Source organism: Pecten maximus, chromosome 18, assembly GCF_902652985.1.
Source record: "Pecten maximus chromosome 18, xPecMax1.1, whole genome shotgun sequence".
NCBI classification, from domain to species: domain Eukaryota; kingdom Metazoa; phylum Mollusca; class Bivalvia; order Pectinida; family Pectinidae; genus Pecten; species Pecten maximus.
The window spans coordinates 15,939,034-15,957,110 of NC_047032.1; the positions used below are offsets into that span (position 1 = coordinate 15,939,034).

Genomic DNA, 18,077 nt, shown 5'->3' on the forward strand with positions numbered 1-18,077 from the left:
CATCTATAATCACCTTCAATTCTACACGTAAGTCTTTTTGAATTTTTTTTTAGAAAAGGGACTGAAGTGTTGGTGCTTATGCAAAGGAAGAAAAATGAAATAACAAAATATATCAACATCTGGATGGGATATAAGAGACCACCTAAAAAGTGCAAAAAGAATAAAACAATGTTTCCCGCAAAGGTGTAGGTGTGTTCTACTTCATCGAAGTCATCAGCCATTAAAATGTATGTCAATGAGTTGGTTGCAGCAACGGAACCATAGAAGATAAAAAATTCACGAACATCATTTACATCAAGCTCGTTTTCAAGCAAGGAAACATGTTACTTCTTAATGATATAATGACAAAGACGACAAAACGTCCCTCACAGTAGTCTAGATATTGACAAATATCCTTAGATTATCGAATCAGCTGTGAAATGAAAACATCGAATGCTCGGGAAGCAGAGATGTTACTATCTAAAAATGGAAAATTAACTACAGAAAAATACACATTATCTGCATTATCATACCGCTTACTAGAACAAAAAAACTGTCCTTACTGTTTAAGTCTGCTTGTAGCCAAATTTTATTGTTTTGCCATTACTTCCTTAAATGCTTCAATACAATAGTATACTTATATCTTTGTTTGTTGTGGTATACCAAACGGAACGAACAAAAGGGGTAATGTCTAAATGCCATTGAATTTTTCCTTCAATCAAAAGAATGAGTGCTGTTACCATAAACAAATCGTGTATATTCTATTTTTCTTGTAGTCAATGTGTTGTCCCTTGCCGATGGCTCCAGTCTGGACCACGAGACATGCACTGTTCACAACCTGACCTTCGTGGCATTTGATGGAACAGACCAGTCCGGTCAACATACGCTGATCGTCCAGGTTACGGATTTCAACGAACCACCGGTCTTTCCAGTACCCATATACCATGTGACAGTTCCAGAGACACTAGTAAGAATAGATAAATATAATTTCATTCACGTATTTGCATATGGGCTTCTTTCAACATGAATTAAAGCTTCATCTGTATCTCGTGATTATGGTTGAAATTTCCTTCGCTTATATTATGTTTTCCTGTTTGGGGTTTTATATACTGGTAACGTCCGATGTCAACTGAAAGGGGAAGCCAGCAGAAGAGAAAAAGACGACAAAACTACTATTTTCTATTACATACTGTCTTAGAAGAGTTATTTTACAATAATACAGGCATATTCATTTATTTCTCAACTGCATTGTCGAACCTTATTCATGTCGCTTTCCCTTGTGAACATTTTCCAAAACTAATTCTGTAATAATTTCAAAAGGAGGGCTTCAGTTAATGTCTGAAAAAAACTCAATCAAACAAACAAACAAGCAACCAAAAAACATCAACGAATAAAATAAAACGTTAAGGCATCAGTTGGTGTCAGAAGAAAACAATCAAAAAAAGAAAAAAACAAACAAAACAATTAATGAAAATAAAACAACAGAAAACAGAATAATGTTTTTCTTGAAAGTCTGGTTTTGTTTACTTTAATTACATTGTATTATCATGCGTATGCTGACAATACAAATGACTGGATCAAAAATAAGGGAAATGACATTAACATTTGGTTCAGTTTTCAGTCGCAAACTCTCTAAGTTCGCTTAAACCATCAATAAATAAATTTAATCTTTTCAGTAGAAATTTTAATAGTAGATACAAGATGCCTTGATGTAATCCTGGTTCTATTTTTAGGCGGGAGGAGCTGTCTTTCCGGGTTCCTCATTTACGGTAACGGAGGTGGATGTTGGCGACACGTACACCTACAGTATAGCCAGCGGAACTGAGGCGGCCTCTTTCGAGATCCACGCATCAACAGGCAATGTCTCATTCGCGGTTGACTATGATGTCTCACCTTTTGAGAGTCCTAAAACGACAGCACTGGTAATTAAGGCAACCGATTCTGGGTATTTGACTGGTACAACAACACTATCCGTTACTATCACAAATGTAAACAAATCTCCTTACTTTTCAAACCTCCCTCAGACCGTGACGATAGCAGAAGATACCAATCCTGGCAGTACAGTCTACATTACTTCCGCTGTTGACCCAGACCAGGAAACAATTCTAGTGTCCATGACAACCGACAATCTCCTGACGTCATCAAAAGTTTTATTCAATGCCAGTAGTAAGTATGAAGACATTGGATGAAATAAAAATCAATTTGCAACCATTCACAGAAACACAAATAAAATCTTCTGTTTGTTGAAATATAAGTCGTTGATATTAATAACTTTTTTACATATTTTTTATTTTCTGATGGTTTTACCAAAAGTTTAAAGGCTAAAGGATTATTATTAGAAGAAGTTTCGAAACACACTTTGAATCTTTTCTAAATTTGTTTTATTTTCAAAGTATTATGATTTTATGATTTTATTCCATCTTCGAAACTATCTGCAAAAAATAACATCCAAAAATAACATTAACATTATATCATAATGTTTCTGAAAATATCCAATATATCCTTTGATCAGAGGGATCTGCCATTACATGTTCGGACATGTTATTACCTCATCTTTTTCCTTTTAACGCTTGTCTTATTTTGATATTACGTACGGATGATTAAACATATGAGAAGTTAGCTATAGTGTCCGTTAGATAGCATCGTTATGTTTTGTGTGATTGTGTAAGTAGGTTTTGATGTAATTTAGTGTAAGAATGAGCAGCCCCTAAGAATGCCAAAGATTAAGTTATCAAGCCTGAACAAGATATGGGTTCCATTCAATGTTTTTGTTTTATTTGAACGTCACTACTGTTTGTGTATAAAATGTATATTTGGTTTACTTAATTTACATTTTCGTGTTTTATTCATTTCTCATTAAAATGAAAAACAATACTATCTATTGTTATCCTCATGTCAGAGGGCTTTCGTTCCCCACGTAAACATTCAGGGTGGCAGACGATATCGAGTAGACACGTGGGGTTATATATTGCTTGCAAAAAACTTACATCAGAATGATGTTTTTATCTTTAAGGTGGAATATTGACAGTGTTGTCTTCCTTTGATTACGAGACTTGTACAGTTCATGTTGTGACGTTCACGGCCTTTGACGGAATGATTTATTCGGAAGCTACTAACCTGACCATACTAATCACCAATGCCAATGAAAGTCCCGAGGTCGCGCAGACCACCTACTACTTTTCTGCCTCTGAAGGGAAGGTACATGTACGGCATTCTTCCTTGGCTAACTAACAGAAAAAGTACAAACCTGATTCCTTCTCACGAGTTACAGAAGAATTGTTAAATGGCGGATTAAGGTTTCATAACACATGTTTTCCTTTTATTTTATTATGGACAAATTGTTGAAAATATGTTTTGCGTTTTCAATGATGTCAAATTATTTACCTAATGATCATTACTTCCGAGTGGGCGGTAAAGCGTAGATATCGACCGATATCTCACACGTCTGTTGAGGGGATACACTGATTACCCAGTGTCAGACATTCTATGATCTTGCTCGACTGATTGTCTTATAATTGAAATAAAGATTGAACGTGATGTTTAACCAAAAGAAATATCCTAGATAAATTGCAAACAAATCTGAACAAAAATTCCAGTTTAATAATAGTGCTCTATTTTCAAGTAAACAAGCGCCATATTATAAACGTTCGCTCAATTTGAACCCTAGGTGAAAACTTCTGTTTTGAATATTTTTCAGCCTGGAACTGCACTTCCTTTTGTAAGTTTACCTGTGACAGACCCGGATGCCGGGGATACACATACCTATAGTATTGACGGAGGAATCGACGCTGGTTATTTTGCCATCAACCAATCAACAGGCGCCATTTCATTTGCTGCTGTTTTTGACGTGTTACCGGCAGATAGTCCGAAAACAACTGAACTCATCGTCAAGGCAACCGACAACGGTGGACTAACGGGAACAGCTACCTTGTCAATAACAATAACAAATGTTAATAAGTCGCCATATTTTACAAACATTCCAAAGACCATACAAGTCTCTGAGAGTGTCACTTCCGGTACCCAACTATACGTCATATCTACAAATGATCTTGACGGGGATGTCGTACAGGTTTCCATGACGACAGACACCATCATGACGTCATCTATCATCACCTTCAATTCTACACGTAAGCCTTTTTGAATTTTTTTTTCTAGAAAAGGGACTGAAGTGTTGGTGCTTATGCAAAGGAAGAAAAATGAAATAACAAAATATATCAACATCTGGATGGGATATAAGAGACCACCTAAAAAGTGCAAAAAGAATAAAACCATGTTTCCCGCAAAGGTGTAGGTGTTTTCTACTTCATCGAAGTCATCAGCCATTAAAATGTATGCCAATGAGTTGGTTGCAGGAACGGAACCATAGAAGATATTCACGAACATCATTTACATCAAGCTCGTTTTCAAGCAAGGAAACATGTTACTTCTTAATGATATAATGACAAAGACGACAAAACGTCCATCACAGTAGTCTAGATATTGACAACAATCCTTAGATTATCGAATCAGCTGTGAAATGAAAACATCGAATGCTCGGGAAGCAGAGATGTTACTATCTAAAAATGGAAAATTAACTACAGAAAAATACACATTATCTGCATTATCATACGGCTTACTAGAACAAAACAAACTGTCCTTACTGTTTCAGTCTGCTTGTAGCCAAATTTAATTTTTTTGCCATTACTTCCGTAAATGCTTCAATACAATAGTATACTTATATCTTTGTTTGTTGTGGTATACCAAACGGAACGAACAAAAGGGGTAATGTCAAATGCCATTGAGTTTTTCCTTCAATCAAAGGAATGTGTGCTGTTACCATAAACAAATCGTGTATATTCTATTTTTCTTGTAGTCAATGTGTTGTCCCTTGCCGATGGCTCCAGTCTGGACCACGAGACATGCACTGTTCACAACCTGACCTTCGTGGCATTTGATGGAACAGACCAGTCAGGTCAACATACGCTGATCGTCCAGGTCACGGATTTCAACGAACCACCGGTTTTTCCAGTACCCATATACCATGTGACAGTTCCAGAGACACTGGTAAGAATAGATACATATAATTTCATTCACGTATTTGCATATGGGCTTCTTTCAATATGAATTAAAGCTCCATCTGTATCTCGTGATTATGGTTGAAATTTCCTTCGCTTATATTATGTTTTCCTGTTTGGGGTTTTATGTACTGGTAACGTCCGATGTCAACTGAAAGGGGAAGCCAGCAGAAGAGAAAAAGACGACAAAACTACTATTTTCTATTACATACTGTCTTAGAAGAGTTATTTTACAATAATACAGGCATATTCATTTATTTCTCAACTGCATTGTCGAACCTTATTCATGTTGCTTTCCCTTGTGAACATTTTCCAAAACTAATTCTGTAATAATTTCAAAAGGAGGGCTTCAGTTAATGTCAGAAAAAACCCAATCAAACAAACAAAAAAGCAACCAAAAAACATCAATGAATAAAATAAAACGTTAAGGCATCAGTTGGTGTCAGTTCTAACAATAAAAAAAAAAAAACCAAAAACAAAACAAAACAATTAATGAAAATAAAACAACAGAAAACAGAATAATGTTTTTTCTTGAAAGTCTGGTTTTGTTTACTTTAATTACATTGTATTATCATGCGTATGCTGACAATACAAATGACTGGATCAAAAATAAGGGAAATGACATTAACATTTGGTTCAGTTTTCAGTCGCAAACTCTCTAAGTTCGCTTAAACTATCAATAAATAAATTTAACCATTTCAGTAGAAATTTTAATAGTAGATACAAGATGCCTTGATGTAATCCTGGTTCCATTTTTAGGCGGGAGGAGCTGTCTTTCCGGGTTCCTCATTTACGGTAACGGAGGTGGATGTTGGCGACACGTACACCTACAGTATAGCCAGCGGAACTGAGGCGGCCTCTTTCGCGATCCAGGCATCAACAGGCAATGTCTCATTCGCGGTTGACTATGACGTCTCACCTTTTGAGAGTCCTAAAACGACAGCACTGGTAATTAAGGCAACCGATTCTGGGTATTTGACTGGTACAACAACATTATCCGTTACTATCACAAATGTAAACAAATCTCCTTACTTTTCAAACCTCCCTCAGACAGTGACGATAGCAGAAGATACCAATCCTGGCAGTACAGTCTACATTACTTCCGCTGTTGACCCAGACCAGGAAACAATTCTAGTGTCTATGACAACCGACAATCTCCTGACGTCATCAAAAGTTTTATTCAATGCCAGTAGTAAGTATGAAGACATTGGATGAAATAAAAATCAATTTGCAACCATTCACGGAAACACAAATATATCTTCTGTTTGTTGAAATATAAGTCGTTGATATTAATAACTTTTTTTTACATATTTTATATATTCTTATGGTTTTACCAAAAGTTTAAAGCTAAAAGGATTATCATTCGAAGAAATTTCGAAACACACTTTGATGTTTTCTAAATTTGTTTTACTTTCAAAGTATTGTGATTTTATGATTTTATTCCATCTTCGAAACCATCTGCAAAAAATAGCATCCAAAAATAACATTAACATTATATGATTATGTTTCTGAAAATATCCAATATATCCTTTGATCAGAGGGTCTTCCATTACATGTTCGGACATGTTACCTCATCTTTTTCCTTTTCTTATTTTGATATTACGTACGGATGATTAAACATATGAGAAGTTATCTATAGTGTCCGTTAGATAGCATCGTTATGTTTTGTGTGATTGTGTAAGTAGGTTTGATGTAATTTAGTGTAAGAATGAGCAGCCCCTAAGAATGCCAAAGATTAAGTTATCAAGCCTGAACAAGATATGGGTTCCATTCAATGTTTTTTTTATTTGAACGTCACTACTGTTTGTGTATAAAATGTATATTTGGTTTACTTAATTTATATTTTCGTGTTTATTCATTTCTCATTAAAATGAAAAACAATACTATCTATTGTTATCCTCATGTCAGAGGGCTTTTGTTCCCCACGTAAACATTCAGGGTGGCAGACGATATCGAGTAGACACGTGGGGTTATATATAGCTTGTAAAAAACTTACATCAGGATGATGTTTTTATCTTTAAGGTGGAATATTGACAGTGTTGTCTTCCTTTGATTACGAGACTTGTACAGTTCATGTTGTGACGTTCACGGCCTTTGACGGAATGATTTATTCGGAAGCTACTAACCTGACCATACTAATCACCAATGCCAATGAAAGTCCCGAGGTCGCGCAGACCACCTACTACTTTTCTGCCTCTGAAGGGAAGGTACATGTACGGCATTCTTCCTTGGCTAACTAACAGAAAAAATACAAACATGATTCCTTCTCACGAGTTACGGTAAAATTGTTAAATGGCGGATTAAGGTTTCATGACACATGTTTTCCTTTTATTTTATTATGGGACAAATTGTTGAAAATATGTTTTGCGTTTTCAATGATGTCAAATTATTTACCTAATGATCATTACTTCAGAGTGGGCGGTAAATCGTATTGGAGAGTTTTGTCTTCAAAAAATCAATAAATGAATATAAATGAATAGATAAATAAATCATCAATTCTTGATAATTTTTATAATAGTCTTTCAAGACGGGCTTTCTTTCAGATAAGTTATGCTAAATTCCTATTTTTTATTGATGTTTACTTCTATTTGTTAACAGATCAATGACGCGCTGGCACTTCCGGTTCCGATGTACCCTGCCATTGATCCGGATGGTGACTTCCCTTTGTCATACAGCCTCGTTCCAAACAGCCATAGCTCATATTTTGTCATCAATGCAACATCTGGTGTATTATATTACACAGTAGACTTCATTTGCTCGCTTTTGTCCCCGGATTTAGCCGAGCTCGTCACAAGAATATCGGATCCGAATGGGAGATACACAGACACCAATATCAAAATATCTATCTCCCATACCAACACCAAACCACAAGCCATGAATCTACCGGCCAATATAACTTTCCCAGAATCCTATGCGACGGGCGGCTTCCTGTATGCGGTGAATCTGTATGACCCGGATGGAGAATCCATGACCTGCAGATTTCTCTATTCTCCGTCCTCAGCTTATGCAACGTTTGCAATTTCTCAGTCTGGTAAAGTGGTTATATTAAGTTAAATAGTAGGTTCAATACTTATTCAAATTAGTAAATAATCGGATAACGTTTACTTCAAATACGGTTAACTAATGTGAGTGAAATGTAAGTTATTTTCCTTGTTTTAATTATACCGAAGGGTATCAACTCCGTTTCATTTTCTTATGATTTCAATTCGACTAAGTGTGAATTATTTGGAAAACAGATATTAATGTTAAAGTAACAACTCCCTTTATACTTTAAAAGTTATCGTTCTATATGCTCTCCATTGTTTGTTCGTCTTAAGCTTTTTACCTATTCGCTCCTGTCGTATATCGATTTCTTTGTGATAAATATTTTTTATTTACTGTTCTGTAACACAAAGCCAGCAACTACAGCCATGTAGGGCATTTTAAAAACAAAAGTACAATTGAAATTATCTATATTCCATTTCAGATATATGTCAGTTGAGTTGCAAGCAACAAACTGGATGTAAATATTTGTCCTCCCGCTTGTGTTTGTCTTCATTTCATATTTATCTTCCTTTGATGATTTATACAGGTTCAACTCTTAACGTTTCGTTGTCCGGGACATTTGATACCGAGGTTACCTCCCTTTATACGATTAATATTATCATTTCCGACGGAATTGAAGACTCCGATTCTTATGAATTACATATTATTATCTCAGATGTAAATGAACCGCCGTCATTTTCACAGAGTTTCTACGACGTCACAACGCAGGAAGATAAGGTAATAACATTGTTTTAAAACAAAATGATATAATACTCAGATCTAGAACGTAAGTGTCAAGTGATCACGTGATATAAAATGTACCAGCTAGGGCGTTTTTGGTGATTTTCCTTTTAATTAGATGTCTTATCAGTTTCAATTATATTGTTTTATATTCGGTTTTTAATTCGGATATTCTTTTCAATGTTTTAAGTGTTTTTTTTAAATTAGCAGCATTTTAATATCCGTATATTTTAATTTCTTAATCATGTTTCCATTTAATTCCAGATTTTATTCGACTGTGTGCTTTGTCAGTATTTTAAATAGAACAACCAAGATTTCAATCACTTCTGTTAGGAAGACGTGCGACCTTGCACTCTATAATTCTAGTGAATGAACTGAGAATTAAGTTGATTTTCATTATAAATATGACACATGCTGATAGTTGATACCCAAGTATTAACTAATTTACATTTTCTGTTTTATTCAATTCTGAATATCTTTTTAGCCGTTAGCATTACTCGAGTGTAGGCCTAGTTGTTATGTTGAAACTCCATCAATGCATGTAAACTAAGGGCAAGGACATACAGACTAGGACAAAACATCGACGTGTACAGTGTATCTCTTATTCTACACCATTCATTGGTGACGTTGGGGCAACACTTATGTATAAATACTAATGTTTTATTTGGTTTGCTTCAGAATGGAACATTGATCTCCAATGCTATCACTTTTGATGATGAAGATGTTGGAGATATCCTTTCAGTTTCGATAAAAGATGGCAACAGTCAACAGAGATTCTATCTTGACGTTTCAGCAAAACTTTTCTTTTATGCTGATTATGATGTGGATGATACGTTCTTTCCTAATGTTGTAAATTTGACCCTAGAGGTCAAAGATTCAGGATTGCTCTCCGCTACAACAGTAGTGAGAGTAACGATTGCAGATGTCAATGACAATGTGCCAGAATTTGAAACTGCACAATATGTTCATTCTACGTCAAACTCGGCTGTAGGGTCAACGGTATTAACAGTGACCGCCTCAGATCTGGACAGTGGTCTAAACGGCGCATGCGTATACCTGCTTGACACTTCTAATTCAAATCCATACAAGGATACTTTTGCCGTGTCGGAATCTGGATCTATTTTGCTCATGCAGTCTATAAACGATTATGCTTCTGATCATGTTTTTATCTTTGACGTCATTGTGTCTGACAAAGGTACACCGTCCCTTTCATCAACATCTGAAGTCAGACTTATAATTACACAAGACGTTGTTATTGAACAGGCTGCAACAAGTGCGCAAGTCACAGAACAAGAAGAAGTAGATGTTGCCAGCCTGATGACTAGACCAGAAATATTGGGTATGATCGCGGCGGTCGTCGCTGGCATTGTTTTAACAGCCATAGGTAATATTGTCTGCTGGTTACGTATGGCAAAAGCTACTGGAAAGGAAACACCTAACCCCGAATTAACCAAGTAAGTAACATAGATAATATAAAACCATCATCACACATGTCTTTTTTTTATATTTTTGATATATGGAGATAAATGCGGATTTGATAGTTATAATGTTATTAAATGTCAATTGCTCTGTAAAAAAATATTTCAAAAACCCTTGCGTACCTTTATAAAGCTTTTGTGTTGGATAATAAAACAAAATTGAAAGTAATGTTATATTATTATTGATATACATGTAATATACTGTGCTTATAATGCAATTATTAGGGATATAGCTAAGTTAAACAGTATTGATAATTATTATCACAATAAATCAATATTTTATAAAATAAATAAGTTATATAAAATGAATATAATGAATGGATATCCGTATTTATTGCATTTTTGCCAGTGAAATATAGAAATTTATCAAACTAATAAAACTTATATTTTCACTGCAGCGATGAGCAGTGAAAATATAAGATATTGCAGTGAAAATATATGTTTTGCAGTGAAAATATAAGTTTTCTGATTTTGACCAATCAGAGCGGACCTTTGTATTCACCTCGTTGAAACTTGCCAATTTTTCCAATCGAAGCGAAGATAGATAATTTTGTTATTTTGCTGTTTTTGACAAAATACTCACTTGACGTTAGCTATTCATGCATAGATTATCCTATAACATCAGAAAACGCTTAAATTGCGTTTATCAGGCCTTTCAAAATGGCGCCGTCAAGTTGACGTGGAGTAACGTCACAAAGAGATGACGTCATTACTGATTCCCGCACTTTTTGACACTATTGAATTTCGATGTTTTGAATTTTGTTTTTAAGTCAATGAAATGCAATAAATAGAAAAAAGAATGGTTTCCCGTTATATATCACATATATTTCATTCGAATGACAGAATATTTCGATAATTTTCACTCGTGCTTCACACTCGTGAAAATATAGATATTCTGTCATACCCGTGAAATATATGTGATATTAAGCGGGAAACTATTCAATATCCTCTCTATATATATATGTAAATAGATACTGTCGTGATAGGAAGGGAGTACGGAATCGTTGTGCAAGTTGCTGCATACAAAATGGTTTACGCGACTAAGTACCATTTTTTACAGAGTTGGGAAAAATGACGTAGATGAAATCAAAAATCCGTTGAACAGCAAAACCAAGTGAGTAGATAAACATGCTTTTTACTTTAGCGATATTTTCGCTAATTTTGCGTTTGTTCAATCAGCACGAAGGGGGAAGCGATGTCTTTGGCCCAATGCAGCATATCAAAGCAACATATACCTGACAACGTTAATAGTGTCAATTAAAAATTTTCGCAAATTTTCGATCGCATTTTTGATACATGTAGTTGCAAATTTTATATTGATTGTGTATTAATTTCCGAAATCATTAAATGGGTCATGTGTAGGCACATACAGATGTGCTTGAAATATATGTATATGTATAGAATAAAGTTCAAATTTCCATGTGCCGGTAAATAATAATAAAATAAAAAGTCAAACACAGATCTGCTGTCTTCCTAGTACTTAAGCGGCTACATCGTGCCGCTCTTCCGCCTAAGAGCGGCAAGATGTAGCCGCGAAAGTACTAGGGAGACAGCAGATCTGTGTTTGACTTTTTATTTTGTTATATATGTATATAAATATATCGTCAACACTATCGCCCCCTCCCATCTTTTACAGGATTTATCCGGTTTAATTTCCACTCTTTGTAGGAAGACTCGTGTACCTAATCCACCCCTCAAGAAGCCAAAAATGCCACGTTCGCTTTCTACCGATACCCAAGTGGAGGACTACAGCTGCTGGGATGAAAGTATGTATGACATTAACAATCAGTTACACCCCCCCCCCCCCCCCCCCCAAAAAAAAAAATGATGGTTTTTTTTTGCTAAAATATTATTTGTTATCTATTGGCTGTGACATTGAATCGGTTCTGGTATCTGATATGTTAAAATTGTAGTTATGAGTTTGGCGTCATACGTGTAATAAATACCATTTTTCAATCAATGTTTCAGTCAGTGGAAAATCAAAACTCTCTCAAACATCCTCCGACCCCGGAATTTCAACATCACGGATTGAGGTGTTGACGCCATTTGATACACCGAGTCATCCGAGATTGTCACGAACGACAAGCATCACGCAATATGTGAGTCACATGACTGGCAAAAAAACTGGTGGATTTTTATAGATTTCCCTGACTGTTGTGATAATGACCGACGTGAAAAATCCTAATCAGAAAGCTAAAAAAATCGTATTCATGGCATTACCATCAGGAAGTACTTGCTACTCGATATTTGATGATTTTCAAATCACAAATACGAAACAAAGACAGTCATATAATAGATCTGTTGATCACTTTGATCAGCCAAATATCATAAGTTACTATGTTCATGATATCTTAAATGTATATATCCTCTTGAAAGGGGACATACGCATATATGAAATAGTATGGCTTTTAATGTGACAATGTGAAGGGATCATGTCTATTTACTTCTTTTGAAACTGTTGATTTTTATGACGTGTTCAAATTAAGCGATTATAGACTTAATTGTTGTTCCGGTATATATCTTACACTTGTACATGTATTTACTTTTATTTTTATTTATTTTTGATGTTTCAACGGCCTTTTAAACATCGATGAAGTGCCAATTCATGGGGGTGTCGGTTCTGATGCTAGCCGGCCCATGTCAGATCTTTAAAATGCCTATAAAACATCGCAAACCTTTAAAAATTAGTATCCACTTTAGAATATTTTTAAATCGTTCCTCTAATGTAAATATGCAGAAGTCAAATACCGATTGTAAAATTGACTATACACGTTCTTAAACTGTCACGTGTTAATGGAGCAGTACATTTTTGATGTTATACTTATAATCGTATCAAATAAGGTTTTATGTTGAATAACATATATATACATTGTATGTCTCATTTAGAACATACCGATTACTATTGTTTTTGTTTTTATATGCGTTAGAGGTGTGAAAATATTTGTTTTTTATTATGTTAAATACCCGTGATATAATATATAATGTCTTATGGTATAATTTCTTGTTAAATATCCTGTTTTACACCTCGATAATTTCAAACTCGAACTATAAAGATATTTTAGGGTTGAAAGTTCTCGCTATTATCGGGTATCTATCAAGATTGCGAAAAAAAATACTATGACAAAAAAAACAACAACAAAAAAAACAACTAAAAGTCAATGCATTTTATCTTGATGGTGACGGATTATTAAGCATGAGAAAAATATCTATCTAATTTAATATCCATAGTATTTGTTTGGTTAATTCCAAAATATATAGATGATTTTCTACTACAATACACTGTTATTCTGCTCTAGACCATTGTATTTTGCTAACTGTTGATATGATAAATACATCGATATACCACCATATAATGTGTGCTATATGACCTTCAGTTCTGGCTTGGTTGGAATTTTGAACTTTAATCAAAACTATTTTGTTCTCGCCTTCATTGTGTCACATGACTTTTTGTTTAAGTCTTAAGTAATTTACTTTGACATCACAACCCTGTGCCCTGGTTGTCACGTGATGTACAGACTGCTACGAGTGATCTGAAGCTAGATCTGCCATAGTGGCGGAAACTGTTACTTTCTCCGCTCTCGTTGCAAAATGTTAATGTTCAATGTAGTGATTTGTCCAAAATGGAATTTTTCAGTGATGTTGGTATTGATAGCTTTATTGCATCGGAGGTGAACAAAAAGAAAGTGTATCCGTTTCTGTTCAGAACATTCCAACAATACACCATGTGCTTCACAACCTTAGTTAATAAGAAAGGGAAATTGTGGATTCTGAATATATCATTCAATTAAAAAAGTGAAAAGTATTAAACAAACATGTTATGTTGTTTCTTTTAATTGTCTGGTGTATTTACGTAGATTTACTGGAACTATATCATCCTAGCAACCACAGCTGCCGTAATTACCAACGTCGCAACACATCTCTAATTGTATATTCTTCCTGCGGTATTTCAACGATTTGTCTGATGTAAATATAAGGATTGTAGGGAACAACCAACCAATTGAAAAAATATATTTTTGAAACAGCCCCTGTGTATAGAAAGTTGAGCCAAAGATAAAATGTCTGGCAGCCACTGATTGACCAGTATGTTATGAAGTGATAAAATAGATATGTAGCCTGATAGGTAACTATCAATAAGAAATGTTGATATAAATTTCGTAAGTCCGATTGATTTTTTTCCCAACAGTTCACGTAATAATAATAAACAGGTAAACATTTAAGATTTTTGAGAATTTTTACTGCGAAATTCACCTATTTTCAAAATGGCTCCCCTGGAGAAAATTTGAGCTGAAGGACCCAACTTTCTTTTTTGATTAGGTGTTATATCAGACCCTAAACTTTTTTTATAAACCATAATTGTCATATTGAATTCAAGAATTTGAATGAAATACTCCAAAGCGTTAACACTAAAGTCTCTGGGAAAACAATTGGTTGGTTGGTCTCTTGTACCTCATTTTGACTGCGTATACGGTAGGATGCCCGCAGTTGGCAACGAGCGTATTTCTATGTAGCAGTATTGCGTAAAAAATAGAAAATGTTCGTTGCCAACTGCAGTTATTCTACGTATACGTATACGCAGGAAAAATGAGGCAGAATCCTTAAATACTTTCATTTTCCTTTTTAAAAAGCTACATTTAATTCAGGAACATGATTTTATAACTCTTGATTTTACCAGTAATATTAATATATTTACACATGCGTTAAGCAGGATATTAAGGTCGAATTGCGGGGAGATTAATGCTGATGTTGTATTTTGTTAATGTGTTGGTGTTTTACAAATATTTAGTACTGTATTGACGTTGTTGAGGTAGCAGTGTACAGTAAAAATGCCAAATTCTGAAAAATATGGCACATGCTTTAGATATGTAAACATTGCCAGTTAACCTTACATATAACCTCTAATAAAGTATATATATTTGAAATCTGTACAACATTTGCAATTTTAATAGAGCTCTGAAGGATAAGTAAACTGATATTTTCTGTGATTTTTAGAGCTGTGAATACCATGGTAACAGCTTAAAAAATTCTCAAAAATTGCAAAATATTATGATATTTGACCCAAAATGGCACAATTCTCTACACAATTTTTTTTCTGAAACCTATTTAAAATTAAATATCTCTATCCCAAAGACAGAATTAATCTTGTTTGGACATATGTTGTAAATTAAGTTTTTCCGCTATCTTACCTTTTCTGTGGGCTTCCATTTTGCGCTGTAGGCCAAACTAAATTTCCTGTGTAAACACACGTTCGGAAAATCCGGATATTTAAAATCCGGAACCAATTTATTGATTTTTGTTTTAATAAATGTGAAGCCTGTATGTACTGCTTCATACTGGATATACCAATTATAGTGTACATTTATTTTTTCATTTTTTATACATATCATAATACAGGAGTTATTTGCTTAACAAAAAAATTGCCCATGGCCAGGCTGTCTTACTGTGGTGTGCTACCTTATACATCACTTTTGTTAATTCTAATTTTACTAAAAAGCCCATGAATGTCTAGAATATGTTCCGACGAACAAAATGACATATCGGGTTACTGTGTATCTTTAATAGTCACCGAGTATTGCTGATTTCCCTGAGAGGTGTATTTTGACAACTTTTTCTCCCAATCCAGTAATAAGGGGAGGTAATTTTAAAGATGAAAACTCCCATAATTCTGTATATCTCTTGAATAAAGTTGTGTTTTGAGTTGAATGTGGTACTTTGAGTCTCTGTGCATGTAATCAAGCAAAAAATACTATACAACTATCAAATTTAACCTTGTAATATGACGTCATAGTTACCATGACGTCATCAGTAACTATGACGTCATCAGATGGTATCTATGACGTCATAAATACTCAATGGTGTCATAATAAATAACCAAGTTCCTTTCCAAACCTCAGCTTAGCAACACATGCAATATTCTAACTGATAAATCATGACATGACATCCAAGATTTCAAAATGTCATGCCTATGACATCACAGTCATCTGTTTCCACCCCGGTAATTCAGATATGTACCAATGATCATATGAAAGTGTCCGCTGATCCCATTTTATGCGGGAAATGCTATTTTTTCTGCTTTACCGAAGGAAGTGACAATAATTGACAATATTGTATCAACCGTACACTCCATCAATTGAAATTACACGCTTACCAATGTATAAATAAATTGAAAATAATGGTTTCACCAAATATTTCAAAAAATAACACTTACTGTAATAGTTTCCATGGATACGGGGTAATAAATCAGGTAAAACAAACCAGAATTCAGTCTATATGGTTTGTTAGATACCCAATAAGTTATTTTGGGTTTGTTATAAAACATAGAATATCTTTTCAATTTACACTGACTCATTAACATTATGCTTAATTAACCCACCCTTAAAATGGGTAAATATGCGAGTTACCTCCCTTGATTCCTCTAATATGACAAGCCTGATAATAAACAAGTTTTAAATTGTTTTTATGCATTTTTGAGCAATAATGAACTAAAATGAAGCTTAATCAAGCATAATTAAGCACAATTTCCAAAAAATAACATTTTTCAGCCCTTATAAGGTAGCAGTGTACAGTAAAAATGCCAAATTCTGAAAAATATGGCACATGCTTTAGATATGTAAACATTGCCAGTTAACCTTACATATAACCTCTAATAAAGTATATATATTTGAAATCTGTACAACATTTGCAATTTTAATAGAGCTCTGAAGGATAAGTAAACTGATATTTTCTGTGATTTTTAGAGCTGTGAATACCATGGTAACAGCTTAAAAAATTCTCAAAAATTGCAAAATATTATGATATTTGACCCAAAATGGCACAATTCTCTACACAATTTTTTTTCTGAAACCTATTTAAAATTAAATATCTCTATCCCAAAGACAGAATTAATCTTGTTTGGACATATGTTGTAAATTAAGTTTTTCCGCTATCTTACCTTTTCTGTGGGCTTCCATTTTGCGCTGTAGGCCAAACTAAATTTCCTGTGTAAACACACGTTCGGAAAATCCGGATATTTAAAATCCGGAACCAATTTATTGATTTTTGTTTTAATAAATGTGAAGCCTGTATGTACTGCTTCATACTGGATATACCAATTATAGTGTACATTTATTTTTTCATTTTTTATACATATCATAATACAGGAGTTATTTGCTTAACAAAAAAATTGCCCATGGCCAGGCTGTCTTACTGTGGTGTGCTACCTGAGTTTACCGGTAATTCATTTCGGTACTGGAAATTCATTTTCGAAATAGAACTACCAGTTTTTTTTGTTTTTTGTTGTTGTTTTTTTTCATGATTCAAGCCAAAAATACATTTACTTGGTTAAACTGTAACAAATGAATCTTAAATTCTTTCCATTGCCTGCTTATGCTTGAATATATTGAACCACTTTTCCTGAAATACTAAATGATTAATTACTGTAGTGACACTGAATATTTGTTAAAACTTTCTAGCAATAGGTATCAGGACTAAAATCTAATTTGATATTCAGATTTATTTTCACGCGTGAAGCTCCCACTTATCAATCAATAAAGTCAAAAGTGATTTATAATTAACAACCGAGGACTGTTAATGTATCGTCAATTGATGGATGTTTGACCACTTAATCCGTATCAATCATTACCTAGAATTATCTAAAATATCGTGTTTTGTTTACTTAATGAATATAAAAATGTATAAAGCATCATTCATAATGGGCGTTTAAACCAAAATCGCATTATCTGTCACATATATGTACGGAACGGTGGTCACGTGTCTTCAAAAAAGTCTTACGCTAATAGATGGATTACAATAATAACAAATGGCA

General features: G+C 34.2%; 1 protein-coding gene across 1 annotated transcript; it reads left to right on the forward strand.

Annotated features, from left to right (window-relative positions):
• The first annotated feature begins 3,366 nt into the window (after positions 1–3,366).
• On the forward strand, positions 3,367–13,156 carry LOC117316257 (protocadherin Fat 4-like). Its single transcript, XM_033870796.1, has 11 exons — positions 3,367–3,390; positions 3,677–4,106; positions 4,832–5,022; positions 5,793–6,225; positions 7,056–7,240; positions 7,632–8,064; positions 8,605–8,795; positions 9,477–10,252; positions 11,337–11,390; positions 11,945–12,042; positions 12,245–13,156. Exons 1-11 carry the CDS (start codon positions 3,367–3,369, stop codon positions 12,415–12,417), a joined length of 2,988 nt encoding a protein of 995 aa, XP_033726687.1. The 3' UTR covers positions 12,418–13,156.
• The last annotated feature ends 4,921 nt before the right edge of the window (positions 13,157–18,077 follow it).

What these genes read in the sequence shown, in the direction of transcription:
- LOC117316257 (XM_033870796.1), top strand. Translation starts at nt 3,367, where the DNA reads ATGATCATTACTTCCGAGTGGGCG. An exon ending in AGTTTTATTCAATGCCAGTA is followed by an intron (nt 6,226 to 7,055) that starts GTAAGTATGAAG and finishes TTTATCTTTAAG; the next exon opens with GTGGAATATTGACAGTGTTG. An exon ending in CTACAGCTGCTGGGATGAAA is followed by an intron (nt 12,043 to 12,244) that starts GTATGTATGACA and finishes TCAATGTTTCAG; the next exon opens with TCAGTGGAAAATCAAAACTC.